The sequence below is a fragment of the Panulirus ornatus genome, chromosome 15 (genome assembly GCF_036320965.1).
Source record: "Panulirus ornatus isolate Po-2019 chromosome 15, ASM3632096v1, whole genome shotgun sequence".
Taxonomy (NCBI): Eukaryota; Metazoa; Arthropoda; class Malacostraca; order Decapoda; family Palinuridae; genus Panulirus; species Panulirus ornatus.
This window is the reverse complement of record NC_092238.1, coordinates 29399047-29424930: the sequence shown is the minus strand read 5'-3', so window position 1 is coordinate 29424930 and position 25884 is coordinate 29399047. Positions and strand designations below refer to the sequence as shown.

At 30.0% G+C, this 25884-nt stretch overlaps 1 protein-coding gene across 3 annotated transcripts in view; it reads left to right on the top strand.

Moving 5' to 3' along the window:
* Positions 1-25884, top strand: part of LOC139753809 (peptide methionine sulfoxide reductase MsrB-like) — a 35824-nt gene extending 9940 nt beyond the window's left edge. Inside the window, exons 5-6 of one of the 3 annotated variants that reach the window (XM_071670696.1) lie at positions 23539-23678; positions 24255-25884. In XM_071670696.1, the coding sequence (XP_071526797.1) occupies positions 23539-23646 (108 nt within the window). In that variant the 3' untranslated portion in view covers positions 23647-23678; positions 24255-25884. Of the gene's footprint in view, positions 1-23538 lie in introns of all 3 variants that reach the window. The other 2 variants (XM_071670695.1, XM_071670697.1) reach the window with 2 other exon arrangements.

The window sequence follows — 25884 nt, the reverse complement described above, 5'->3', positions numbered from 1 at the left end:
TTATTTCATGTTAGAAGTGTTTGAATATTTTATCTTTTGATTTTAAGACAAAAAGTTTTTTGAGTTAAAAAATACACTGAACTATTACCTACAGTTTTTGGCATTTTTCTCAGAAAAATAGATTTCCTATAAAAACTCATTATTAGAATTCTTTTTCATGCTGAATGCAAATCTGGTGTTAAAATATGATTTAGTTGTCTTAATGACATTTATTGAAGCTTTTAAATGGTCATGTTGAAATTTTTTTTGCACCTTTGCATCGTATTTACTGGGTATTTATTGGATACTGAGAGCATCATGATATGTTTTCCATGATTATTTCAAATATAGAAGTGTTCGAATATTTTATCTTTCTATTTTAAAACAAAAATTTTTTTGAGGAAAAAATTACCCTGAACTATTACCTTCAGTTTTTGGCAATTTTCTCACAAAAATAGATTTCCTTTAAAAACTCATTATGAGAATTCTTTTTGATGCTGAATACAAATCTAGTGTTAAAATATGATTTAGTCGTCTTAATGACGTTTATTGAAGCCTTTAAATGAAGTCATGTTAAAAATTTTTTTGCACCTTTGCATCCTATTTACTGGGTATTTGTTGGATACTGAGAGCATTATGATATATTTTCCATGATTATTTCAAGTATAGAAGTGTTTGAATATTTTACCTTTCAATTTTAAAACAAAAAGTTTTTTGAGCTAAAAATAACCCTGAACTATTACCTTCAATTTTTGGCATTTTTCTTAGAAAAATAGATTTGCTTCAAAAACTTATTATAAGAAGTATTTTTGATGCTAAATGCAAATTTGGTGTTAAAATATCATTTAGTCCTCTGTGTAACATTCATTTAAGCTGTTAAACAAAGTTGATTTTAGAAATATTTTCTACTCCTTTGCGTCGTATTTACTGCGTATGTATCAGGAACTGAGAACATTGTGATATATTTCCTTTGATTATTTCAATTATAGAAGTGTTTGAATAGTTTATCTTTCAATTCTAAAACAAAAAGTTTTTTTGGCCAAAAAATACCCTGACCTATTACCTTTAATTTTTAACATTATTCTCAGAAAAATCGATTTCCTTTAAAAACTCATTATAAGAATTCTTTTTCATGCTGAATACAAATCTGGTGTTAGAATGTGATTTCGTCTTCTTAATGACATTTGTTGAAGCTTTCATATGAAGTCATGTTCAAAAAATTTTTTGCGCCTTTGCATTGTATTTCCTGGGTATTTATTGGATACTGAGAGCATTATGATATATTTTCCATGATTATTTCAAGTATAGAAGTGTTTGAATATTTTACCTTTCAATTTTAAAAGAAAAAGTTTTTTGAGCTAAAAATTACCCTGAACTATTACCTTCAATTTTTGGCATTTTTTTTAGAAAAATAGATTTCCTTTAAAAACTTATTATAAGAAGTATTTTTGATGCTAAATGCAAATCTGGTGTTAAAATATCATTTAGTCCTCTTTGTAACATTCCTTTAAGCTGATAAACAAAATAATTTTAGAAATCTTTTCTACTCCTTTCCATCGTATTTACTGCGTATGTATCAGGAACTGAGAGAGTTATGATATATTTTCTTTGAGTATTTCAATTATAGAAGTGTTTAAATGTTTTATCTTTCAATTCTAAAACATAAAGTTTTTTTAGCCTAAAAATACCCTGACCTATTACCTGTAATTTTTAACATTTTTCTCAGAAAAATCAATTTCCTTTACAAACTCATTATAAGAATTCTTTTTCATGCTGAATACAAATCTGGTGTTACAATATGATTTAGTTGTCTTAATGACATTTATTGAAGCTTTTAAATGAAGTCATGTTAAAAAAATTTTTGCACCTTTCCATCGTATTTACTGGGTATTTATTGGATACTGAGAGCATTATGATATATTTCCCATGATTATTTCCAGTATAGAAGTGTTTGAATATATTACCTTTCAATTTTAAAAGAAAAAGTTTTTTGAGCTAAAAATTACCCTGAACTATTACCTTCAATTTTTGGCATTTTTCTTAGAAAAATAGATTTCCTTTAAAAACTCATTTTAAGGATTCTTTTTCATGCTGAACACAAATCTGGGGTTAAGATATGATCTAGTCGTCTTAATGACATTTATTGAAGCTTTTAAATGAAGTCATGTTAAAACATTTTTCACCTTTGCATCGTATTTTCTTGGTATTTACTGGATAGTGAGAGCATTATGATATATTTTCCATGATTATTTGAAGTATAGAAGTGTTTGAATATTTTACCTGTCAGTTTTAAAAGAAAACGTTTTTTGAGCTAAAAATTACCCTGTACTATTACTTTCAATTTTTGGCATTATTCTTAGAAAAATAGATTTCCTTTAAAAACTTATTATAAAAGTATTTTTGATGCTAAATACAAATCTGGTGTTAAAATATCATTTAGTTCTCTTTGTAACATTCATTTGAGCTGTTAAACGACGTTAATTTTAGAAATATTTTCTACTCCTTTCAATCGTATATACTGCGTATGCATCAGGAACTGAGAGCATTATGATATATTTTCTATGATTATTTTAATTATAGAAGTGTTTGAATATTTTATCCTTCTCTTCTAAGACAAAAAGTTTTTTGAGCTTAGAAATATCCTGACCTATTACCTTGAATTTTAGACTTTTTTTCAGAAAAATAGATTTCCTTTAAAAGTCAATTATAAGAAGTATTTTTCGTGCTGAATGCAAATCTGGTCCTAAAATATCGTTTACTCATATTTATGACATTTATTTAAGATTTCAAATGAAGTCAGTTTCATAGTATTTTCTCGTTTGCATCGTATTTCCTGGGTATGTATTGGGTACTGAGAGCATGATGATTTATTTTCCATGATTATTCATGTATAGAAGTGTTTGAATATTTTATCTTTCAATTTTAAGACAAAAAGTTTTTTGAGTTAAAAAATACCCTGAACTATTACCTACAGTTTTTGGCATTTTTCTCAGAAAAATAGATTTCCTATAAAAACTCATTATTATAATTCTTTTTCATGCTGAATGCAAATCTGGTGTTAAAATATGATTTAGTTGTCTTAATGACATTTATTGAAGCTTTTAAATGGTCATGTTGAAATTTTTCTTGCACCTTTGCATCGTATTTACTGGGTATTTATTGGATATTGAGAGCATCATGATATGTTTTCCATGATTATTTCAAGTATAGAAGTGTTCGAATATTTTATCTTTCAATTTTAAAACAAAAATATTTTTGAGGAAAAAATTACCCTGAACTATTACCTTCAGTTTTTTGCAATTTTCTCAGAAAAATAGAATTCCTTTAAAGTCATTATGAGAATTCTTTTTGATGCTGAATACAAATCTCGTCTTAAAATATGATCTAGTCGTCTTAATGACATTTATTGAAGCTTTTAAATGAAGTCATGTTAAAATTTTTTTGCACGATTGCATCCTGTTTACTGGGTATTTGTTGGATACTGAGAGCATTATGATATATTTTCCATGATTATTTCAAGTATAGAAGTGTTTGAATATTTTACCTTTCAATTTTAAAAGAAAAAGTTTTTTGAGCTGAAAATTACCCTGAACTATTACCTTCAATTTTTGGCATTTTTCTTAGAAAAATTGATTTCCTTTAAAATCTTATCATAAGAAGTATTTTTGATGCTAAATACAAATTTGGTGTTAAAATATCGTTTAGTCCTCTTTGTAACATTCATTTAAGCTGTTAGACAAAGTTGATTTTAGAAATATTTTCTACTCCTTTGCGCCGTATTTACTGCGTATGTATCAGGAATTGAGAACATTGTGATATATTTCCTTTGATTATTTCAATTATAGAATTGTTTGAATAGTTTATCTTTCAATTCTAAAACAAAAAGTTTTTTTGGCCTAAAAACACCCTGACCTATTACCTTTAATTTTTAACATTATTCTCAGAAAAATCGATTTCCTTTAAAAACTCATTATAAGAATTGTTTTTCATGCTGAACACAAATCTGGTGTTAAAATATGATTTCGTCGTCTTAATGACATTTATTGAAGCTTTTAGATGAAGTCATGTTAAAGAAAATTTTTGGCCTTTGCATCGTATTTACTGGTTATTTATTGGATACTGAGAGCATTATGATATATTTTCCATGATTATTTCAAGTATCGAAGTGTTTGAATATTTTACCTTTCAATTTTAAAAGAAAAAGTTTTTTGGGCTAAAAATTACCCTGAACTATTACCTTCAATTTTTGGCATTATTTTTTAGAAAAATAGATTTCCTTTTAAAACTTATTATACGAAGTATTTTTGATGCTAAATGCAAATCTGGTGTTAGAATATGACTTCGTCATCTTAATGACATTTTTGAAGCTTTTAAATGAAGTCATGTTCAAAATTTTTTTGCACCTTTGCATCGTATTTTCTGGGTATTTATTGGATACTGAGAGCATTATGATATATTTCCCATGATTATTTCAAGTATAGATGTGTTTGAATATATTAACTTTGTTTCAAAAGAAAAAGTGTTTTGAGCTAAAAATTACCCTGAACTATTACCTTCAATTTCTGCATTTTTTTTTTTTTTTTTAGAAAAATAGATTTCCTTTAAAAACTTATTATAAGAAGTATTTTTGATGCTAAATGCAAATCTGGTGTTAAAATATCATGTAGTCTTCTTTGTAACATTCATTTAAGCTGTTAAACAATGTAATTTTAGAAATATTTTCTACTCCTATGCATCGTATTTACTGCGTATGTATCAGGAACTGAGAGAGTTATGATATGTTTTCTTTGATTATTTCAGTTATAGAAGTGTTGAATATTTTATCTTTCAATTCTAAAACAAAAAGTTTTTTAGCCTAAAAATACCCTGACCTATTACCTGTAATTTTTAACATTTTTCTCAGAAAAATCAATTTCCTTTAAAAACTCCTTATAAGAATTCTTTTTCATGCTGAATACAAATCTGGTGTTAAAATATGATTTAGTCGTCCTAATGACATTTATTGAAGCCTTTAAATGAAGTCATGTTAAAAAATTTTTTGCCCCTTTGCATCCTATTTACTGGGTATTTGTTGGATACTGAGAGCATTATGATATATTTTCCATGATAATTTCAAGTATAGAAGTGTTTGAATATTTTACCTTTCAATTTTAAAGGAAAAATTTTTTTGAGCTAAAAATTACCGTGAACTATTACCTTCAATTTTTGGCATTTTTCTTAGAAAAATAGATTTCCTTTAAAAACTCATTTTAAAAATTCTTTTTCATGCTGAATACAAATCTGGTGTTAAAATATGATTTAGTCGTCTTAATGACATTTATTGAAGCCTTTAAATGAAGTCATGTTAAAAAATTTTTGCACCTTTGCATCCTATTTACTGGGTATTTGTTGGAAACTGAGAGCATTATGATATATTTTCCATGATTATTTCAAGTATAGAAGTGTTTGAATATTTTACCTTTCAATTTTAAATGAAAAAGTTTTTTGAGCTAAAAATTACTGTGAACTATTACCTTCAATTTTTGTCATTTTTCTTAGAAAAATAGATTTCCTTTAAAAACTCATTTTAAAAATTCTTTTCCATGCTGAATACAAATCTGGTGTTAAAATATGATCTAGTCGTCCTAATGACATTTATTGAAGCTTTTAAATGAAGTCATGTTAAAAATGTTTTTGCACCTTTGCTTCGTATTTTCTGGGTATTTATTGGATAGTGAGAGCATTGTAATATATTTTCCATGATTATTTCAAGTATAGAAGTGTTTGAATATTTTACCTTTCAATTTTAAAGCAAAAAGTTTTTTGAGCTAAAAACTACCGTGAACTATTACCTTCAATTTTTGGCATTTTTCTTAGAAAAATAGATTTCCTTTAAAAACTTATTATAAAAAGTATTTTTGATGCCAAATACAAATCTGGTGTTAAAATATCATTTAGTTGTCTTTGTAACATTCATATAAGCATTTAAACAAAGTTAATTTTAGAAATATTTTCTACTTCTTTCCCTCGTAATTACTGCCTATGTATGAGGAACTGAGACCATTATGATATATTTTCTATGATTATTTCAAGTATAGAAGTGTTTGAATATTTTATCCTTCTCTTTTAAAACAAAAGGTTTTTTGAGCTTAGAAATATCCTGACCTATTACCTTGAATTTTAGACATATCCTCAGGAAAATAGATTTCCTTTAAAAACTTATTATAAGAAGTATTTTTCGTGCTGAATGCAAATCTGGTCTTAAAATATCGTTTACTCATATTTATGACATTTATTTAAGCTTTCAAATGAAGTCAGTTTCATAGTATTTTCTCCTCGTCTGCGTCGTATTTCCTGGGTATGTATTGGGTACTGAGAGCATGATGATTTATTTTCCATGATTATTTCATGTATAGAAGTGTTTGAATATTTTATCTTTCAATTTTAAGACAAAAAGTTTTTTGAGTTGAAAAAATACCCTGAACTATTACCTACAGTTTTTGGCATTTTTCTCAGAAAAATAGATTTCCTATAAAAACTCATTATTAGAAATCTTTTTCATGCTGAATGCAAATCTGGTGTTAAAATATGATTTAGTTGTCTTAATGACATTTATTGAAGCTTTTAAATGGTCATGTTGAAATTTTTCTTGCACCTTTGCATCGTATTTACTGGGTATTTATTGGATATTGAGAGCATCATGATATGTTTTCTATGATTATTTCAAGTATAGAAGTGTTCGAATATTTTATCTTTCAATTTTAAAACAAAAATATTTTTGAGGAAAAAATTACCCTGAACTATTACCTTCAGTTTTTTGCAATTTTCTCAGAAAAATAGAATTCCTTTAAAAACTCATTATGAGAATTCTTTTTGATGCTGAATACAAATATGGTGTTAAGATATGATTTAGTCGTCTTAATGACATTTATTGAAGCTTTTATATGAAGTCATGTTAAAAAATTTTTTGCACCTTAGCATCCTATTTACTAGGTATTTGTTGGATACTGAGAGCATTATGATATATTTTCCATGATTATTTCAAGTATAGAAGTGTTTGAATATTTTACCTTTCAATTTTAAAAGAAAAAGTTTTTTGAGCTAAAAATTACCCTGAACTATTACCTTCAATTTTTGGCATTTTTCTTAGAAAAATTGATTTCCTTTAAAATCTTATTATAAGAAGTATTTTTGATGCTAAATACAAATTTGGTGTTAAAATATCGTTTAGTCCTCTTTGTAACATTCATTTAAGCTGTTAGACAAAGTTGATTTTAGAAATATTTTCTACTCCTTTGCGCCGTATTTACTGCGTATGTATCAGGAATTGAGAACATTGTGATCTATTTCCTTTGATTATTTCAATTATAGAATTGTTTGAATAGTTTATCTTTCAATTCTAAAACAAAAAGTTTTTTTTGGCCTAAAAACACCCTGACCTATTACCTTTAATTTTTAACATTATTCTCAGAAAAATCGATTTCCTTTAAAAACTCATTATAAGAATTGTTTTTCATGCTGAACACAAATCTGGTGTTAAAATATGATTTCGTCGTCTTAATGACATTTATTGAAGCTTTTAGATGAAGTCATGTTAAAAAAAATTTTGGGGCTTTGCATCGTATTTACTGGTTATTTATTGGATACTGAGAGCATTATGATATATTTTCCATGATTATTTCAAGTATCGAAGTGTTTGAATATTTTACCTTTCAATTTTAAAAGAAAAAGTTTTTTGGGCTAAAAATTACCCTGAACTATTACCTTCAATTTTTGGCATTATTTTTTAGAAAAATAGATTTCCTTTTAAAACTTATTATACGAAGTATTTTTGATGCTAAATGCAAATCTGGTGTTAGAATATGACTTCGTCATCTTAATGACATTTTTGAAGCTTTTAAATGAAGTCATGTTCAAAATTTTTTTGCACCTTTGCATCGTATTTTCTGGGTATTTATTGGATACTGAGAGCATTATGATATATTTCCCATGATTATTTCAAGTATAGATGTGTTTGAATATATTAACTTTGTTTCAAAAGAAAAAGTGTTTTGAGCTAAAAATTACCCTGAACTATTACCTTCAATTTCTGGCATTTTTTTTTTTTTTTTTTAGAAAAATAGATTTCCTTTAAAAACTTATTATAAGAAGTATTTTTGATGCTAAATGCAAATCTGGTGTTAAAATATCATGTAGTCTTCTTTGTAACATTCATTTAAGCTGTTAAACAATGTAATTTTAGAAATATTTTCTACTCCTATGCATCGTATTTACTGCGTATGTATCAGGAACTGAGAGAGTTATGATATGTTTTCTTTGATTATTTCAGTTATAGAAGTGTTGAATATTTTATCTTTCAATTCTAAAACAAAAAGTTTTTTAGCCTAAAAATACCCTGACCTATTACCTGTAATTTTTAACATTTTTCTCAGAAAAATCAATTTCCTTTAAAAACTCCTTATAAGAATTCTTTTTCATGCTGAATACAAATCTGGTGTTAAAATATGATTTAGTCGTCCTAATGACATTTATTGAAGCCTTTAAATGAAGTCATGTTAAAAATTTTTTTGCACCTTTGCATCCTATTTACTGGGTATTTGTTGGATACTGAGAGCATTATGATATATTTTCCATGATAATTTCAAGTATAGAAGTGTTTGAATATTTTACCTTTCAATTTTAAAGGAAAAATTTTTTTGAGCTAAAAATTACCGTGAACTATTACCTTCAATTTTTGGCATTTTTCTTAGAAAAATAGATTTCCTTTAAAAACTCATTTTAAAAATTCTTTTTCATGCTGAATACAAATCTGGTGTTAAAATATGATTTAGTCGTCTTAATGACATTTATTGAAGCCTTTAAAAGAAGTCATGTTAAAAATTTTTTGCACCTTTGCATCCTATTTACTGGGTATTTGTTGGATACTGAGAGCATTATGATATATTTTCCATGATTATTTCAAGTATAGAAGTGTTTGAATATTTTACCTTTCAATTTTAAATGAAAAAGTTTTTTGAGCTAAAAATTACTGTGAACTATTACCTTCAATTTTTGGCATTTTTCTTAGAAAAATAGATTTCCTTTAAAAACTCATTTTAAAAATTCTTTTCCATGCTGAATACAAATCTGGTGTTAAAATATGATCTAGTCGTCCTAATGACATTTATTGAAGCTTTTAAATGAAGTCATGTTAAAAATGTTTTTGCACCTTTGCTTCGTATTTTCTGGGTATTTATTGGATAGTGAGAGCATTGTAATATATTTTCCATGATTATTTCAAGTATAGAAGTGTTTGAATATTTTACCTTTCAATTTTAAAGCAAAAAGTTTTTTGAGCTAAAAATTACCGTGAACTATTACCTTCAATTTTTGGCATTTTTCTTAGAAAAATAGATTTCCTTTAAAAACTTATTATAAAAAGTATTTTTGATGCCAAATACAAATCTGGTGTTAAAATATCATTTAGTTGTCTTTGTAACATTCATTTAAGCATTTAAACAAAGTTAATTTTAGAAATATTTTCTACTTCTTTCCCTCGTAATTACTGCCTATGTATGAGGAACTGAGACCATTATGATATATTTTCTATGATTATTTCAAGTATAGAAGTGTTTGAATATTTTATCCTTCTCTTTTAAAACAAAAGATTTTTTGAGCCTAGAAATATCCTGACCTATTACCTTGAATTTTAGACATATCCTCAGGAAAATAGATTCCTTTAAAAACTTATTATAAGAAGTATTTTTCGTGCTGAATGCAAATCTGGTCTTAAAATATCGTTTACTCATATTTATGACATTTATTTAAGCTTTCAAATGAAGTCAGTTTCATAGTATTTTCTCCTCGTCTGCGTCGTATTACCTGGGTATGTATTGGGTACTGAGAGCATGATGATTTATTTTCCATGATTATTTCATGTATAGAAGTGTTTGAATATGTTATCTTTCAATTTTAAGACAAAAAGTTTTTTGAGTTAAAAAATACCCTGAACTATTACATACAGTTTTTGGCATTTTTCTCAGAAAAATAGATTTCCTATAAAAACTCATTATTATAAATCTTTTTCATGCTGAATGCAAATCTGGTGTTAAAATATGATTTAGTTGTCTTAATGACATTTATTGAAGCTTTTAAATGGTCATGTTGAAATTTTTTTTGCACCTTTGCATCGTATTTACTTGTTATTTATTGGATACTGAGAGCATCATGATATGTTTTCCATGATCATTTCAAGTATAGAAGTGTTCGAATATTTTATCTTTCAATTTTAAAACAAAAATATTTTTGAGGAAAAATTTACCCTGAACTATTACCTTCAGTTTTTTGCAATTTTCTCAGAAAAATAGAATTCCTTTAAAAACTCATTATGAGAATTCTTTTTGATGCTGAATACAAATATGGTGTTAAGATATGATTTAGTCGTCTTAATGACATTTATTGAAGCTTTTATATTAAGTCATGTTAAAAATTTTTTTGCACCTTAGCATCCTATTTGCTGGGTATTTGTTGGATACTGAGAGCATTATGATATATTTTCCATGATTATTTCAAGTATAGAAGTGTTTGAATATTTTACCTTTCAATTTTAAAAGAAAAAGTTTTTTGAGCTAAAAATAACCCTGAACTATTACCTTCAATTTTTGGCATTTTTCTTAGAAAAATTGATTTCCTTTAAAATCTTATTATAAGAAGTATTTTTGATGCTAGATACAAATTTGGTGTTAAAATATCATTTAGTCCTCTTTGTAACATTCATTTAAGCTGTTAGACAAAGTTGATTTTAGAAATATTTTCTACTCCTTTGCGCCGTATTTACTGCGTATGTATCAGGAACTGAGAACATTGTGATATATTTCCTTTGATTATTTCAGTTATAGAATTGTTTGAATACTTTATCTTTCAGTTCTAAAACAAAAAGTTTTTTTGGCCTAAAAATACCCTGACCTATTACCTTTAATTTTTAACATTTTTCTCAGAAAAATCGATTTCCTTTAAAAACTCATTATAAGAATTGTTTTTCATGCTGAACACAAATCTGGTGTTAAAATATGATTCCGTCGTCTTAATGACATTTATTGAAGCTTTTAGATGAAGTCATGTTAAAAAAATTTTTTGGCCTTTGCATCGTATTTACTGGTTATTTATTGGATACTGAGAGCATTATGATATATTTTCCATGATTATTTCAAGTATAGAAGTGTTTGAATATTTGACCTTTCAATTTTAAAAGAAAAAATTTTTTGAGCTAAAAATTACCCTGAACTATTACCTTCAGTTTTGGCATTATTTTTTGAAAAAATAGATTTCCTTTAAAAACTTATTATACGAAGTATTTTTGATGCTAAATGCAAATCTGGTGTTAGAATATGACTTCGTCATCTTAATGACATTTATTGAAGCTTTTAAATGAAGTCATGTTCAAATTTTTTTGCACCTTTGCATCGTATTTTCTGGGTGTTTATTGGATACTGAGAGCATTATGATATATTTCCCATGATTATTTCAAGTATAGATGTGTTTGAATATATTAACTTTCAGTTTCAAAAGAAAAAGTGTTTTGAGCTAAAAATTACCCTGAACTATTACCTTCAATTTCTGGCATTTTTTTTTTTTTTTTTAGAAAAATAGATTTCCTTTAAAAACTTATTATAAGAAGTATTTTTGATGCTAAATGCAAATCTGGTGTTAAAATATCATGTAATCTTCTTTGTAACATTCATTTAAGCTGTTAAACAATGTAATTTTAGAAATATTTTCTACTCCTTTGCATCGTATTTACTGCGTATGTATCAGGAACTGAGAGAGTTATGATATGTTTTCTTTGATTATTTCAGTTATAGAAGTGTTGAATATTTTATCTTTCAATTCTAAAACAAAAAGTTTTTTAGCCTAAAAATACCCTGACCTATTACCTGTAATTTTTAACATTTTTCTCAGAAAATTAATTTCCTTTAAAAACTCCTTATAAGAATTCTTTTTCATGCTGAATACAAATCTGGTGTTAAAATATGATTTAGTCGTCTTAATGACATTTATTGAAGCCTTTAAATGAAGTCATGTTAAAAAAATTTTTGCACCTTTGCATCCTATTTACTGGGTATTTGTTGGATACTGAGAGCATTATGATATATTTTCCATGATAATTTCAAGTATAGGAGTGTTTGAATATTTTACCTTTCAATTTTAAAGGAAAAATTTTTTTGAGCTAAAAATTACCTTCAATTTTTGGCATTTTTCTTAGAAAAATAGATTTCCTTTAAAAACTCATTTTAAAAATTCTTTTTCATGCTGAATACAAATCTGGTGTTAAAATATGATTTAGTCGTCTTAATGACATTTATTGAAGCCTTTAAATGAAGTCATGTTAAAAAATTTTTGCACCTTTGCATCCTATTTACTGGGTATTTGTTGGAAACTGAGAGCATTATGATATATTTTCCATGATTATTTCAAGTATAGAAGTGTTTGAATATTTTACCTTTCAATTTTAAAGGAAAAATTTTTTTGAGCTAAAAATTGCCGTGAACTATTACCTTCAATTTTTGGCATTTTTCTTAGAAAAATAGATTTCCTTTAAAAACTCATTTTAAAAATTCTTTTCCATGCTGAATACAAATCTGGTGTTAAAATATGATCTAGTCGTCTTAATGACATTTATTGAAGCTTTTAAATGAAGTCATGTTAAAAAAATTTTTGCACCTTTGCATCGTATTTTCTGGGTATTTATTGGATAGTGAGAGCATTATAATATATTTTCCATGATTATTTCAAGTATAGAGGTGTTTGAATATTTTACCTTTGAATTTTAAAGCAAAAAGTTTTTTGAGCTAAAAATTACCGTGAACTATTACCTTCAATTTTTGGCATTTTTCTTAGAAAAATAGATTTCCTTTAAAAACTTATTATAAAAAGTATTTTTGATGCCAAATACAAATCTGGTGTTAAAATATCATTTAGTTGTCTTTGTAACATTCATTTAAGTATTTAAACAAAGTTAATTTTAGGAATATTTTCTACTTCTTTCCCTCGTAATTACTGAGTATATATGAGGAACTGAGACCATTATGATATATTTTCTATGATTATTTCAAGTATAGAAGTGTTTGAATATTTTATCCTTCTCTTTTAAAACAAAAGATTTTTTGAGCTTAGAAATATCCTGACCTATTACCTTGAATTTTAGACATATCCTCAGGAAAATAGATTTCCTTTAAAAACTTATTATAAGAAGTATTTTTCGTGCTGAATGCAAATCTGGTCTTAAAATATCGTTTACTCATATTTATGACATTTATTTAAGCTTTCAAATGAAGTCAGTTTCATAGTATTTTCTCCTCGTCTGCGTCGTATTTCCTGGGTATGTATTGGATACTGAGAGCATGATGATTTATTTTCCATGATTATTTCATGTATAGAATTATTATTATTATTATTATACTTTGTCGCTGTCTCCCGCGTTTGCGAGGTAGCGCAAGGAAACAGACGAAAGAAATAGCCCAACCCCCCCCATACACATGTATATACATACGTCCACACACGCAAATATACATACCTACACAGCTTTCCATGGTTTACCCCAGACGCTTCACCTGCCTTGCTTCAATCCACTGACAGCACGTCAACCCCGGTATACCACATCGCTCCAATTCACTCTATTCCTTGCCCTCCTTTCACCCTCCTGCATGTTCAGGCCCCGATCACACAAAATCTTTTTCACTCCATCTTTCCACCTCCAATTTGGTCTCCCTCTTCTCCTTGTTCCCTCCACCTCCGACACATATATCCTTTTGGTCAATCTTTCCTCACTCATTCTCTCCATGTGCCCAAACCACTTCAAAACACCCTCTTCTGCTCTCTCAACCACGCTCTTTTTATTTCCACACATCTCTCTTACCCTTACGTTACTCACTCTATCAAACCACCTCACACCACACATTGTCCTCAAACATCTCATTTCCAGCACATCCATCCTCCTGTGCACAACTCTATCCATAGCCCACGCCTCGCAACCATTCAACATTGTTGGAACCACTATTCCTTCAAACATACCCATTTTTGCTTTCCGAGATAATGTTCTCGACTTCCACACATTCTTCAAGGCCCCCAGGATTTTCGCCCCCTCCCCCACCCTATGATCCACTTCCGCTTCCATGGTTCAATCCGCTGCCAGATCCACTCCCAGATATCTAAAACACTTCACTTCCTCCAGTTTTTCTCCATTCAAACTCACCTCCCAATTGACTTGACCCTCAACCCTACTGTACCTAATAACCTTGCTCTTATTCACATTTACTCTTAACTTTCTTCTTCCACACACTTTTCCAAACTCAGTCACCAGCTTCTGCAGTTTCTCACATGAATCAGCCACCAGCGCTGTATCATCAGCGAACAAGAACTGACTCACTTCCCAAGCTCTCTCATCCCCAACAGACTTCATACTTGCCCCTCTTTCCAAAACTCTTGCATTTACCTCCCTAACTACCCCATCCATAAACAGATTAAACAACCATGGAGACATCACACACACCTGCCGCAAACCTACATTCACTGAGAACCAATCACTCTCCTCTCTTCCTACACGTACACATGCCTTACATCCTCGATAAAAACTTTTCACTGCTTCTAACAACTTTCCTCCCACACCATATATTCTTAATACCTTCCACAGAGCATCTCTATCAACTCTATGATATGCCTTCTCCAGATCCATAAATGCTACATACAAATCCATTTGCTTTTATAAGTATTTCTCACATACATTCTTCAAAGCAAACACCTGATCCACACATCCTCTACCACTTCTGAAACCACACTGCTCTTCCCCAATCTGATGCTCTGTACATGCCTTCACCCTCTCAATCAATACCCTCCCATATAATTTACCAGGAATACTCAACAAACTTATAACTCTGTAATTTGAGCACTCACTCTTATCCCCTTTGCCTTTGTACAATGGCACTATGCACGCATTCCGGCAATCCTCAGGCACCTCACCATGAGTCATACATACATTAAATAACCTTACCAACCAGTCAACAATACAGTCACCCCCTTTTTTAATAAATTCCACTGCAATACCATCCAAACCTGCTGCCTTGCCGGCTTTCATCTTCCGCAAAGCTTTCACTACCTCTTCTCTGTTTACCAAATCATTTTCCCTAACCCTCTCACTTTGCACACCACCTCGACCAAAACACCCTATATCTGCCACTCTATCATCAAACACTTTCAACAAACCTCCATCTCCTTCTCACATCACCACTACTTGTTATCACCTCCCCATTTGCGCCCTTCACTGAAGTTCCCATTTGCTCCCTTGTCTTACGCACTTTATTTACCTCCTTCCAGAACATCTTTTTATTCTCCCTAAAATTTAATGATACTCTCTCACCCCAACTCTCATTTGCCCTTTTTTTCACCTCTTGCACCTTTCTCTTGACCTCCTGTCTCTTTCTTTTATACATCTCCCACTCAGTTGCATTTTTTCCCTGCAAAAATCGTCCAAATGCCTCTTTCTTCTCTTTCACTAATACTCTTACTTCTTCATTCCACCACTCACTACCCTTTCTAATCAACGCACCTCCCACTCTTCTCATGCCACAAGCATCTTTTGCGCAATCCATCACTGATTCCCTAAATACATCCCATTCCTCCCCCACTCCCCTTACTTCCATTGTTCTCACCTTTTTCCATTCTGTACTCAGTCTCTCCTGGTACTTCCTCACACAGGTCTCCTTCTCAAGCTCACTTACTCTCACCACCCTCTTCACCCCAACATTCACTCTTCTTTTCTGAAAACCCATACAAATCTTCACCTTAGCCTCCACAAGATAATGATCAGACATCCCTCCAGTTGCACCTCTCAGCACATTAACATCCAAAAGTCTCTCTTTCGCACGCCTGTCAATTAACACGTAATCCAATAACGCTCTCTGGCCATCTCTCCTACTTACATAAGTATACTTATGTATATCTCGCTTTTTAAACCAGGTATTCCCAATCATCAGTCCTTTTTCAGCACATAAATCTACAAGCTCTTCACCATTTCCATTTACAACACTGAACACCCCATGTATACCAATTATTCCCTCAACTGCCACATTACTCACCTTTGCATTCAAATCACCCATCACTATGACCCGGTCTCGTGCATCAAAACCACTAACACACTCATTCAGCTGCTCTCAAAACACTTGCCTCTCTTGATCTTTCTTCTCATGCCCAGGTGCATATGCACCAATAATCACCCACCTCTCTCCATCAACTTTCAGTTTTACCCATATTGATCGAGAATTTACTTTCTTACACTCTATCACATACTCCCACAACTCCTGTTTCAGGAGTATTGCTACTCCTTCCCTTGCTCTTGTCCTCTCACTAACCCCTGACTTTACTCCCCAGACATTCCCAAACCACTCTTCCCCTTTACCCTTGAGCTTCGTTTCACTCAGAGCCAAAACATCCAGGTTCCTTTCCTCAAACATACTACCTATCTCTCCTTTTTTCACATCTTGGTTACATCCACACACATTTAGGCACCCCACTCTGAGCCTTCGAGGAGGATGAGCACTCCCCGCGTGACTCCTTCTTCTGTTTCCCATTTTAGAAAGTTAATACAAGGAGGGGAGGATTTCTGGCCCCCCGCTCCCGTCCCCTCTAGTCGCTTTCTACGAAACGCGAGGAATACGTGGGAAGTATTCTTTCACCCCTATCCCCAGGGATAATATACATATATACATACATATACACACACACACACATACACACACACACACACACACACACACACACACACACACACATACATATATATACATATGAGAAATGTAAGAAACAATTTAGAAAACTGAAACTTCCAGCTTGAAATGAATGAAAAAAAGAATGTCACATAATGGTTCAACCTCTGGCTATGGAAAAAAGGAAATGTATAATTTATTTACACAAACGTCAATAGCAGTTCTCATCAATTTAACCACTGTATCAATAAGCTTCAATGTCTAAGCTACATTTTTCTCCAATTTCACTATTTTCCTTCACATTTTCAATTGTGTCTGAAGGTTCTACTTCAAGAGTGATTGTTTTTCCAGTATAGAAGTGTTTGAATATTTTATCTTTCAATTTTAAGACAAAAAGTTTTTTGAGTTAAAAAATACCCTGAACTATTACCTACAGTTTTTGGCATTTTTCTCAGAAAAATAGATTTCCTATAAAAACTCATTATTATAATTCTTTTTCATACTGAATGGAAATCTGGTGTTAAAATATGATTTAGTTGTCTTAATGACATTTATTGAAGCTTTTAAATGGTCATGTTGAAATTTTTTTTGCACCTTTGCATCGTATTTACTTGTTATTTATTGGATACTGAGAGCATCATGATATGTTTTCCATGATTATTTCAAGCATAGAAGTGTTCGAATATTTTATCTTTCAATTTTAAAACAAAAATTTTTTTGAGGAAAAAATTACCCTGAACTATTACCTTCAATTTTTGGCATTTTTCTTAGAAAAATTGATTTCCTTTAAAGTCTTATTATAAGAAGTATTTTTAATGCTAAATACAAATTTGGTGTTAAAATATCATGTAGTCCTCTTTGTAACATTCATTTAACCTGTTAGACAAAGTTGATTTTAGAAATATTTTCTACTCCTTTGCGCCGTATTTACTGCGTATGTATCAGGAACTGAGAACATTGTGATATATTTCCTTTGATTATTTCAATTATAGAATTGTTTGAATACTTTATCTTTCAGTTCTAAAACAAAAAGTTTTTTTGGCCTAAAAATTCCCTTTGATTTTTAACATTTTTCTAAGAAAAATCGATTTCCTTTAAAAACTCATTATAAGAATTCTTTTTCATGCTGAACACAAATCTGGTGTTAAAATATGATTTAGTCATCTTAATGACATTTATTGAAGCTTTTAAATGAAGTCATGTTAAAAAAAAAATGTTTTGCACCTTTGCATCGTATTTACTGGGTAGTTATTGGATACTGAGAGTATTATGATATATTTCCCATGGTCATTTCAAGTATAGAAGTGTTTGAATATATTACCTTTCAATTTTAAAGGAAAAATTTTTTGAGCTAAAAATTTCCTTGAACTATTACCTTCAATTTTTGGCTTTTTTTTTTCAGAAAAATAGATTTCCTTTAAATACTTATTATAAGAAGTATTTTGGATGCTAAATGCAAATCTGGTGTTAAAATATAATGTCTTTGTGACATTCATTTAAGCTGTTAAACAAAATAATTTTAGAAATATTTTCTACTCCTTTGCATCGTATTAATGCGTATGTATCAGGAACTGAGAGAGTTATGAGAAGTTTTCTTTGATTATTTCAGTTATAGAAGTGTTTGAATATTTTATCTTTCAATTCTAAAACAAAAAGTTTTTTTAGCCTAAAAATACCATGACCTATTACCTGTAATTTTTAACATTTTTCTCAGAAAAATCAATTTCCTTTAAAAACTCATTATAAGAATTCTTTTTCATGCTGAATACAAATCTGGTGTTAAAATATGATTTAGTCGTCTTAATGACATTTATTGAAGCTTTTAAATGAAATGTTAAAAAAAATGTTTTGGACCTTTGCATCGCATTTACTAGGTATTTATTGGATACTGAGAGCATTATGATATATTTCCCATGATCATTTCAATTATAGAAGTGTTTGAATATATTACCTTTCAGTTTTAAAAGAAAAAGTGTTTTGAGCTAAAAATTACCCTGAATTTTTGGCATTTTTCTTAGAAAAATAGATTTCCTTTAAAAACTCATTTTAAAAATTCTTTTCCATGCTGAATACAAATCTGGTGTTAAAATATAATCTAGTTGTCCTAATGACATTTATTGAAGCTTTTAAATGAAGTCATGTTAAAAAAAAATTTTCACCTTTGCATCGTATTTTCTGGGTATTTATTGGATAGTGAGAGCATTATGATATATTTTCCATGATTATTTCAAGTATAGAAGTGTTTAAATATTTTGCCTTTCAATTTTAAAACAAAAAGTTTTTTGAGCTAAAAATTACCCTGAACTATTACCTTCAATTTTTGGCATTTTTCTTAGAAAAATAGATTTCCTTTAAAAACTCATTTTAAGAATTCTTTTCCATGCTGAATACAAATCTGGTGTTAAAATATGATCTAGTCGTCCTAATGACATTTATTGAAGCTTTTAAATGAAGTCATGTTAAAAATTTTTTTGCACCTTTGCATCGTATTTTCTGGGTATTTATTGGATAGTGAGAGCATTATAAGATATTTTTCATGATTATTTCAAGTATAGAAGTGGTTGAATATTTTACCTTTAAATTTTAAAGCAAAAAGTTTTTTGAGCTAAAATTTACCCTGAATTACCTTCAATTTTTGGCATTTTTCTTAGAAAAATAGATTTCCTTTAAAAACTTATTATAAAAAGTATTTTTGATGCTAAATACAAATCTGGTTTTAAAATATCATTTAGTTCTCTTTGTAACATTCATTTAAGCATTTAAACAAAGTTAATTTTAGAAATATTTTCTACTCTTTTCCATCGTAATTACTGCCTATGTATAAGGAACTGAGAGCATTATGATATATTTTCTATGATTATTTCAAGTATAGAGGTGTTTGAATATTTTATCCTTCTCTTTTAAAACAAAAGGTTTTTTGAGCTTAGAAATATCCTTTTCCTCAGGAAAATAGATTTCCTTTAAAGACTTATTATAAGAAGTATTTTTCGTGCTGAATGCAAATCTGGTCTTAAAATATCGTTTTCTCATATTTATGACATTTATATAAGCTTTCAAATGAAGTCAGTTTCATAGTATTTTCTCCTCGTTTGCCTCGTATTTCCTGGGTATGTATTGGGTACTGAGAGCATGATGATTTATTTTCCATGATTATTTCATGTATAGAAGTGTTTGAATATTTTATCTTTCAATTTTAAGACAAAAAGTTTTTTGAGTTAAAAAATAGATTTCCTATAAAAACTCATTATTATAATTCTTTTTCATGCTGAATGCAAATCTGGTGTTAAAATATGATTTAGTTGTCTTAATGACATTTATTGAAGCTTTTAAATGGTCATGTTGAAAATTTTTTTGTACCTTTGCATCGTATTTACTGGGTATTTATTGGATACTGAGAGCATCATGATATGTTTTCCATGATTAATTCAAGTATGGAAGTGTTTGAATATTTTATCTTTCAATTTTAAAAGGGAAAGTTTCTTGAGGAAAAAATTACCTTGGCAATTATCTTAGAAAAATAGATTTCCTTTAAAAACTTATTACAAGAAGTATTTTTGATGCTTAATACAAATCTGGTGTTAAAATATCATGTAGTTCTCTTTGTAACTTTCATTTAAGCTGTTAAACAAAATTAATTTTAGAAATATTTTCTACTCCTTTGTGTCGTATTTACTGCGTATGTATCAGGAACTGAAAGGATTATGCTATATTTCTTTGATTATTTCAATTATAGAAGTGTTTGAATATTTTATGCCTTAATTCTTAAACAAAAAGTTTTTTAACCAAAAAATACCCTTACCTATTATTACCTGTAGTTTTTAACTTTTTCATAGAAAAATCGATATCCTTTAAAAACTCATTATAAGAATTCTTTTTCATGCTGAATACAAATCTGGTTTTAAAATATGGTTTTGTCGTCTTAATGACATTTATTGAAGCTTTTAAGTGAAGTCATGTTAAAAAAATTTTTGCACCTTTGCATCATATTTACTGGGCATTTATTGGATATTGAGAGCATTATAATATATTTCCCATGATTATTTCAAGTATAGAAGTGTTTGAATATATTTCCTTTCAATTTTAAAAGAAAAAAATTTTTGAGCTAAAAATTACCCTGGCATTTTTCTTAGAAAAAATAGATTTCCTTTAAAAACTCTTTATAAGAAGTCTTTTTCATGCTGAATACAAATCTGGTGTTAAAATATGATTTAGTCGTCTTAATGACTTTTATTTAAGCTTTTAAATGATGTCATGTTAAAAAATTTTTTGCACCTTTGCATCGTATTTTTTGGGTATTTATTGGATACTGAGAGCTTTATGATATATTTTCCATGATTATTTCAAGTATAGAAGTGTTTGAATATTTTACCTTTCAATTTTGAAAGAAAAAGTTTTTTGAGCTAGAAATTACCCTTCAATTTTTGGCATTTTTCTTAGAAAAATAAATTTCCTTTAAAATCTTATTATAAGAAATATTTTTGATCCTAAATACAAATCTGGTGTTAAAATATCATTTAGTCCTCTTTGTAACATTCATTTACGCTGTTAAACAAAGTTGACTTTAGAAATATTTTCTACTCCTTTGCATTATATTTACTGCGTATGTATCAGGAACTCAGAGCATTATGATATATTTTCTATGATTATTTCAAGTGTAGATGTGTTTGAATATTTTACCTTTCAATTTTAAAAGAAAACGCTGTTTGAGCTAAAAATTACCCTGAACTATTACCTTCAACTTTTAGCATTTTTCGTAGGAAAATAGATTTCCTTTGAAAACTTATTGTAAGAATTCTTTTTGATGCTGAATACAAATCTGGTGTTAAAATATCATTTATTCCTCTTTGTGACATTCATTTAAGCTGTTAAAGTAAGTTAATTTTAGAAATATTTATTACTCCTTTGCATCGTATTTACTGCGTATGTATCAGGAACTGAGAGCGTTATGATATATTTTCTTTGATTATTTCAATTATAGAAGTGTTTGAATATTTCATCTTTCAATTCTAAAACAAAAAGTTTTTTTAGCCTAAAAATACCCTGACCAATAATTACCTGTAATTTTTAACATTATTTTAAGAAAAGTAGATTTCCTTTTAAAACTCATTATAAGAATTCTTTTTTCATGCTGAATACAAATCTGTTGTTAAAATATGATTTAGTTGTCTTAATGACATTCATTGAAGCTTTTAAATGATGTCATGCTTAAAAATTTTTTGCACCTTTACATTGTATTTACTGGGTATTTGTTGGATACCGAGAGCATTATGATATATTTTCTTTGATTATTTCAAGTATAGAAGTGTTTGAATATTTAACTTATGATTTTAAAACAAAAAGTTTTTTGAGCTAAAAATTACCCTGAACTATTACCTTCAATGTTTGGCACTTTTCTTAGAAAAATAGATTTCCTTTAAAAACTCATTATAAGTACTCTTTTTCATGCTGAATATAAATCTGGTGTTAAAGTATGATTTAGTCGTCTTACTGGCATTTATTGAAGCTTTTAAATGATGTCATGTTAAAATTTTTTTTGCACCTTTGCATCGTATTTACTGGGTATTTATTGGATACTGAGATCATTATGATATATTTTCCATGATTATTTCAAGTATAGAAGTGTTTGAATATTTTTTTTTTTTTTCTTTGTCGCTGTCTCCCGCGTTTGCGAGGTAGCGCAAGGAAACAGACGAAAGAAATGGCCCAACCCACCCCCATACACATGTATATACATACGTCCACACACGCAAATATACATACATACACAGTTTTCCATGGTTTACCCCAGACGCTTCACATGCCTTGATTCAATCCACTGACAGCACGTCAACCCCGGTATACCACATCGCTCCAATTCACTCTATTCCTTGCCCTCCTTTCACCCTCCTGCATGTTCAGGCCCCGATCACACAAAATCTTTTTCACTCCATCTTTCCACCTCCAATTTGGTCTCCCTCTTCTCCTCGTTCCCTCCACCTCCGACACATATATCCTCTTGGTCAATCTTTCCTCACTCATTCTCTCCATGTTCCCAAACCATTTCAAAACACCCTCTTCTGCTCTCTCAACCACGCTCTTTTTATTTCCACACATCTCTCTTACCCTTACGTTACTTACTCGATCAAACCACCTCACACCACACATTGTCCTCAAACATCTCATTTCCAGCACATCCATCCTTCTGCGCACAACTCTATCCATAGCCCATGCCTCGCAACCATACAACATTGTTGGAACCACTATTCCTTCAAACATACCCATTTTTGCTTTCCGAGATAATGTTCTCGACTTCCACACATTCTTCAAGGCTCCCAGAATTTTCGCCCCCTCCCCCACCCTATGATCCACTTCCGCTTCCATGTTTCCATCTGCTGCCAGATCCACTCCCAGATATCTAAAACACTTCACTTCCTCCAGTTTTTCTCCATTCAAACTCACCTCCCAATTGACTTGACCCTCAACCCTACTGTACCTAATAACCTTGCTCTTATTCACATTTACTCTTAACTTTCTTCTTTCACATACTTTACCAAACTCAGTCACCAGCTTCTGCAGTTTCTCACATGAATCAGCCACCAGCGCTGTATCATCAGCGAACAACAACTGACTCACTTCCCAAGCTCTCTCATCCCCAACAGACTTCATCCTTGCCCCTCTTTCCAAAACTCTTGCATTCACCTCCTTGAATATTTTACCTTTCAGTTTTAAAAGAAAAAGTTTTTTGAGCTAAAAATCACCCTGAAGTATTAACTTCAATTTTTGGCATTTTTCTTAGAAAAATTGATTTCCTTTATAAACTTATGTTTGGTACCACATGAATTGTCTTTCATTTTTCTTCCCTCAGTGCAAAGCACACTTGGGCCATGTGTTTGATGATGGACCAGAACCAACTGGACTACGATACTGTATCAACTCTCTATCATTAAAATTCTCTCCAAAAAAGATCTCTTGAATGTTTTGAAAAGAAAGTTAGTAAAGTGCATGGTAAGTAATGAAAGATAAATTTTATATCAGAAATGTATTTTCAGTCATGTGTTGGCTTTCCTGAGATTTCATGAATATCCTTGATGAATAATTATATGAGGTGCAGTTATCATTTTTGTTATTATTGTTAACAATTTAGCAACACTTGTGGTTAACCAATCACTCTGTCAATATTGATTATTATTACATAGCCTGGAACCTCTTTTATGGGGCTCTTGCAGTTTTAGGCTTATGGGAGCAGAGTAAGGCAAGCTCTTCAAGAGCAAAAGAAGGTTCTGATTATGATGTCGTTTTTTCCATATGCTGCCAACAATACAGTCACGTCAGACGTAACTTTTTATTGCATTTTCACCTCTTGTAGGCAAGAGTCCCTTTAAGTTCCTTTTCTCTGTAGTGCATTGCATATACACCTTTCAGAAATTACTCTCTCCAGACATGTACAAACTACTGTTTTCATTTGCTTTCTGGACACTGCCTATCTCTCTAGCTGTACAAACACAAATTCAGTGTATTGCAAAACCCCTTATCCCCAAGGTACACCTTCCAATTTTAAGACTCTAAACACTTTTTCCTCAGTTGTTGTTGCTGCTACAGTATCCCCATAGAAGGGTTCTTTGGTCAAGAAGGTATGATAATGTGTACATTTTTGTGTGTGTGTTTAACAAAATTTATATTGAAATGATTGACTAGGGTGCAGGACAAGTACTTTCAGCATTTCTCATATTAGATCTTTGGTAAGAGGTCTCACTGAGAACATATCCCCTGAAAAGAGAACAGCAAGGACTCTTTCCAGAGTTATTGATACCCTGACATACAGCATGTGCCCTTTAATCCTGTATGGGGTGGGATCAGATCATTCTTGGGATTTTATTTACCTATTCATGAATCACTGAATGTAATATGTAATAGGTAACACCCTCTTCATATTGTGAAGCTTAACCTAAGGTTCATAATGTGTAAACACAGCATTTAACAAAAGTAAATGGAATAAAATGTGTGTGTATTTATGTTTTTATATTTATAGATATACTTAATTCAGGGAAGATTATATTGTTGTGCTACCCACTTTGATTTTTGGTTCTATTGTCATGCTACTCACTTTAACAATAGGTACTATTGATGTTTGGGTAAGGCTGCTAATACCTGTTATTGGTACCTTAATTGTGTGAATAAGACTGCTTGTTTTCAGTAATGATACTGCAGTAGTTTGAATAAACTTACTAGGTTTTATCTTTTGTACTAGACTAAGTGAGACTATTAGTTTTCACTGCAGGTATATATTGTGGGTATTGTACCCAATTTTACTTGTCTGTTCATCTGGAAGATCAAGAGGAATATAGTGATTGCATTGATCATCCAGCCATCTGTCCAAAAATCTGTCTGTATATACATACTCATGTCTGCTTGAGAATTTGAATTCCATAGTTCTGATGACTATATATAAAGCTAATGTTGCAAAAGCATTTTTCCCTTGGGGTAAAGAGATGCCCCATTGATTATTTTGTCAAAAGGACATCACTTTGGTTTAAATGAAGAAATTAATTTTCATGCTTTAGATGTGACATGTGGCTTTCCGAAGAAGAGCCTGTTTTCTTTGAAGGACAAAATATTTAAGAATGAGATTACTGTAACATATTCAGAAATAATGGTTTCATCCAAGATCTTCATTTAACTTCACAAAAAGTAGAGGTAGAAAACCTTTGATATTGAGGCTAAGAATAGGTTTGGTTATTTGGAGTTCTCGTTTACCTATATAACCAGACTTTTCCCATGGTTTCCTTAAGGACATGTGATACTGGGAAAACAAGGTTGCAGGTGAATGTCACTGTAACACTAACAACAGAAATTATGTCCGTGTGTTGACATGATTTTCAAGACTAAGATAAAGAGCTAATCTTCATATATATATATATATATATATATATATATATATATATATAGATATATATATGGTGGGGTGGCGATGGAAACAAATAAAGGCAGACAGTATGAATTATGTACATGTGTATATATGAATATGTTTGTGTGTGTATATATATGTGTACATTGAGATGTATAGGTATGTATATTTGCGTGTGTGGACGTGTATGTATACACATGTGTATGTGGGCAGGTTGGGCCATTCTTTCGTCTGTTTCCTTGCGCTACCTCACTGATGCGGGAGACAGCACCAAAGCAATATAAATGAATAAATAAAAATATATAT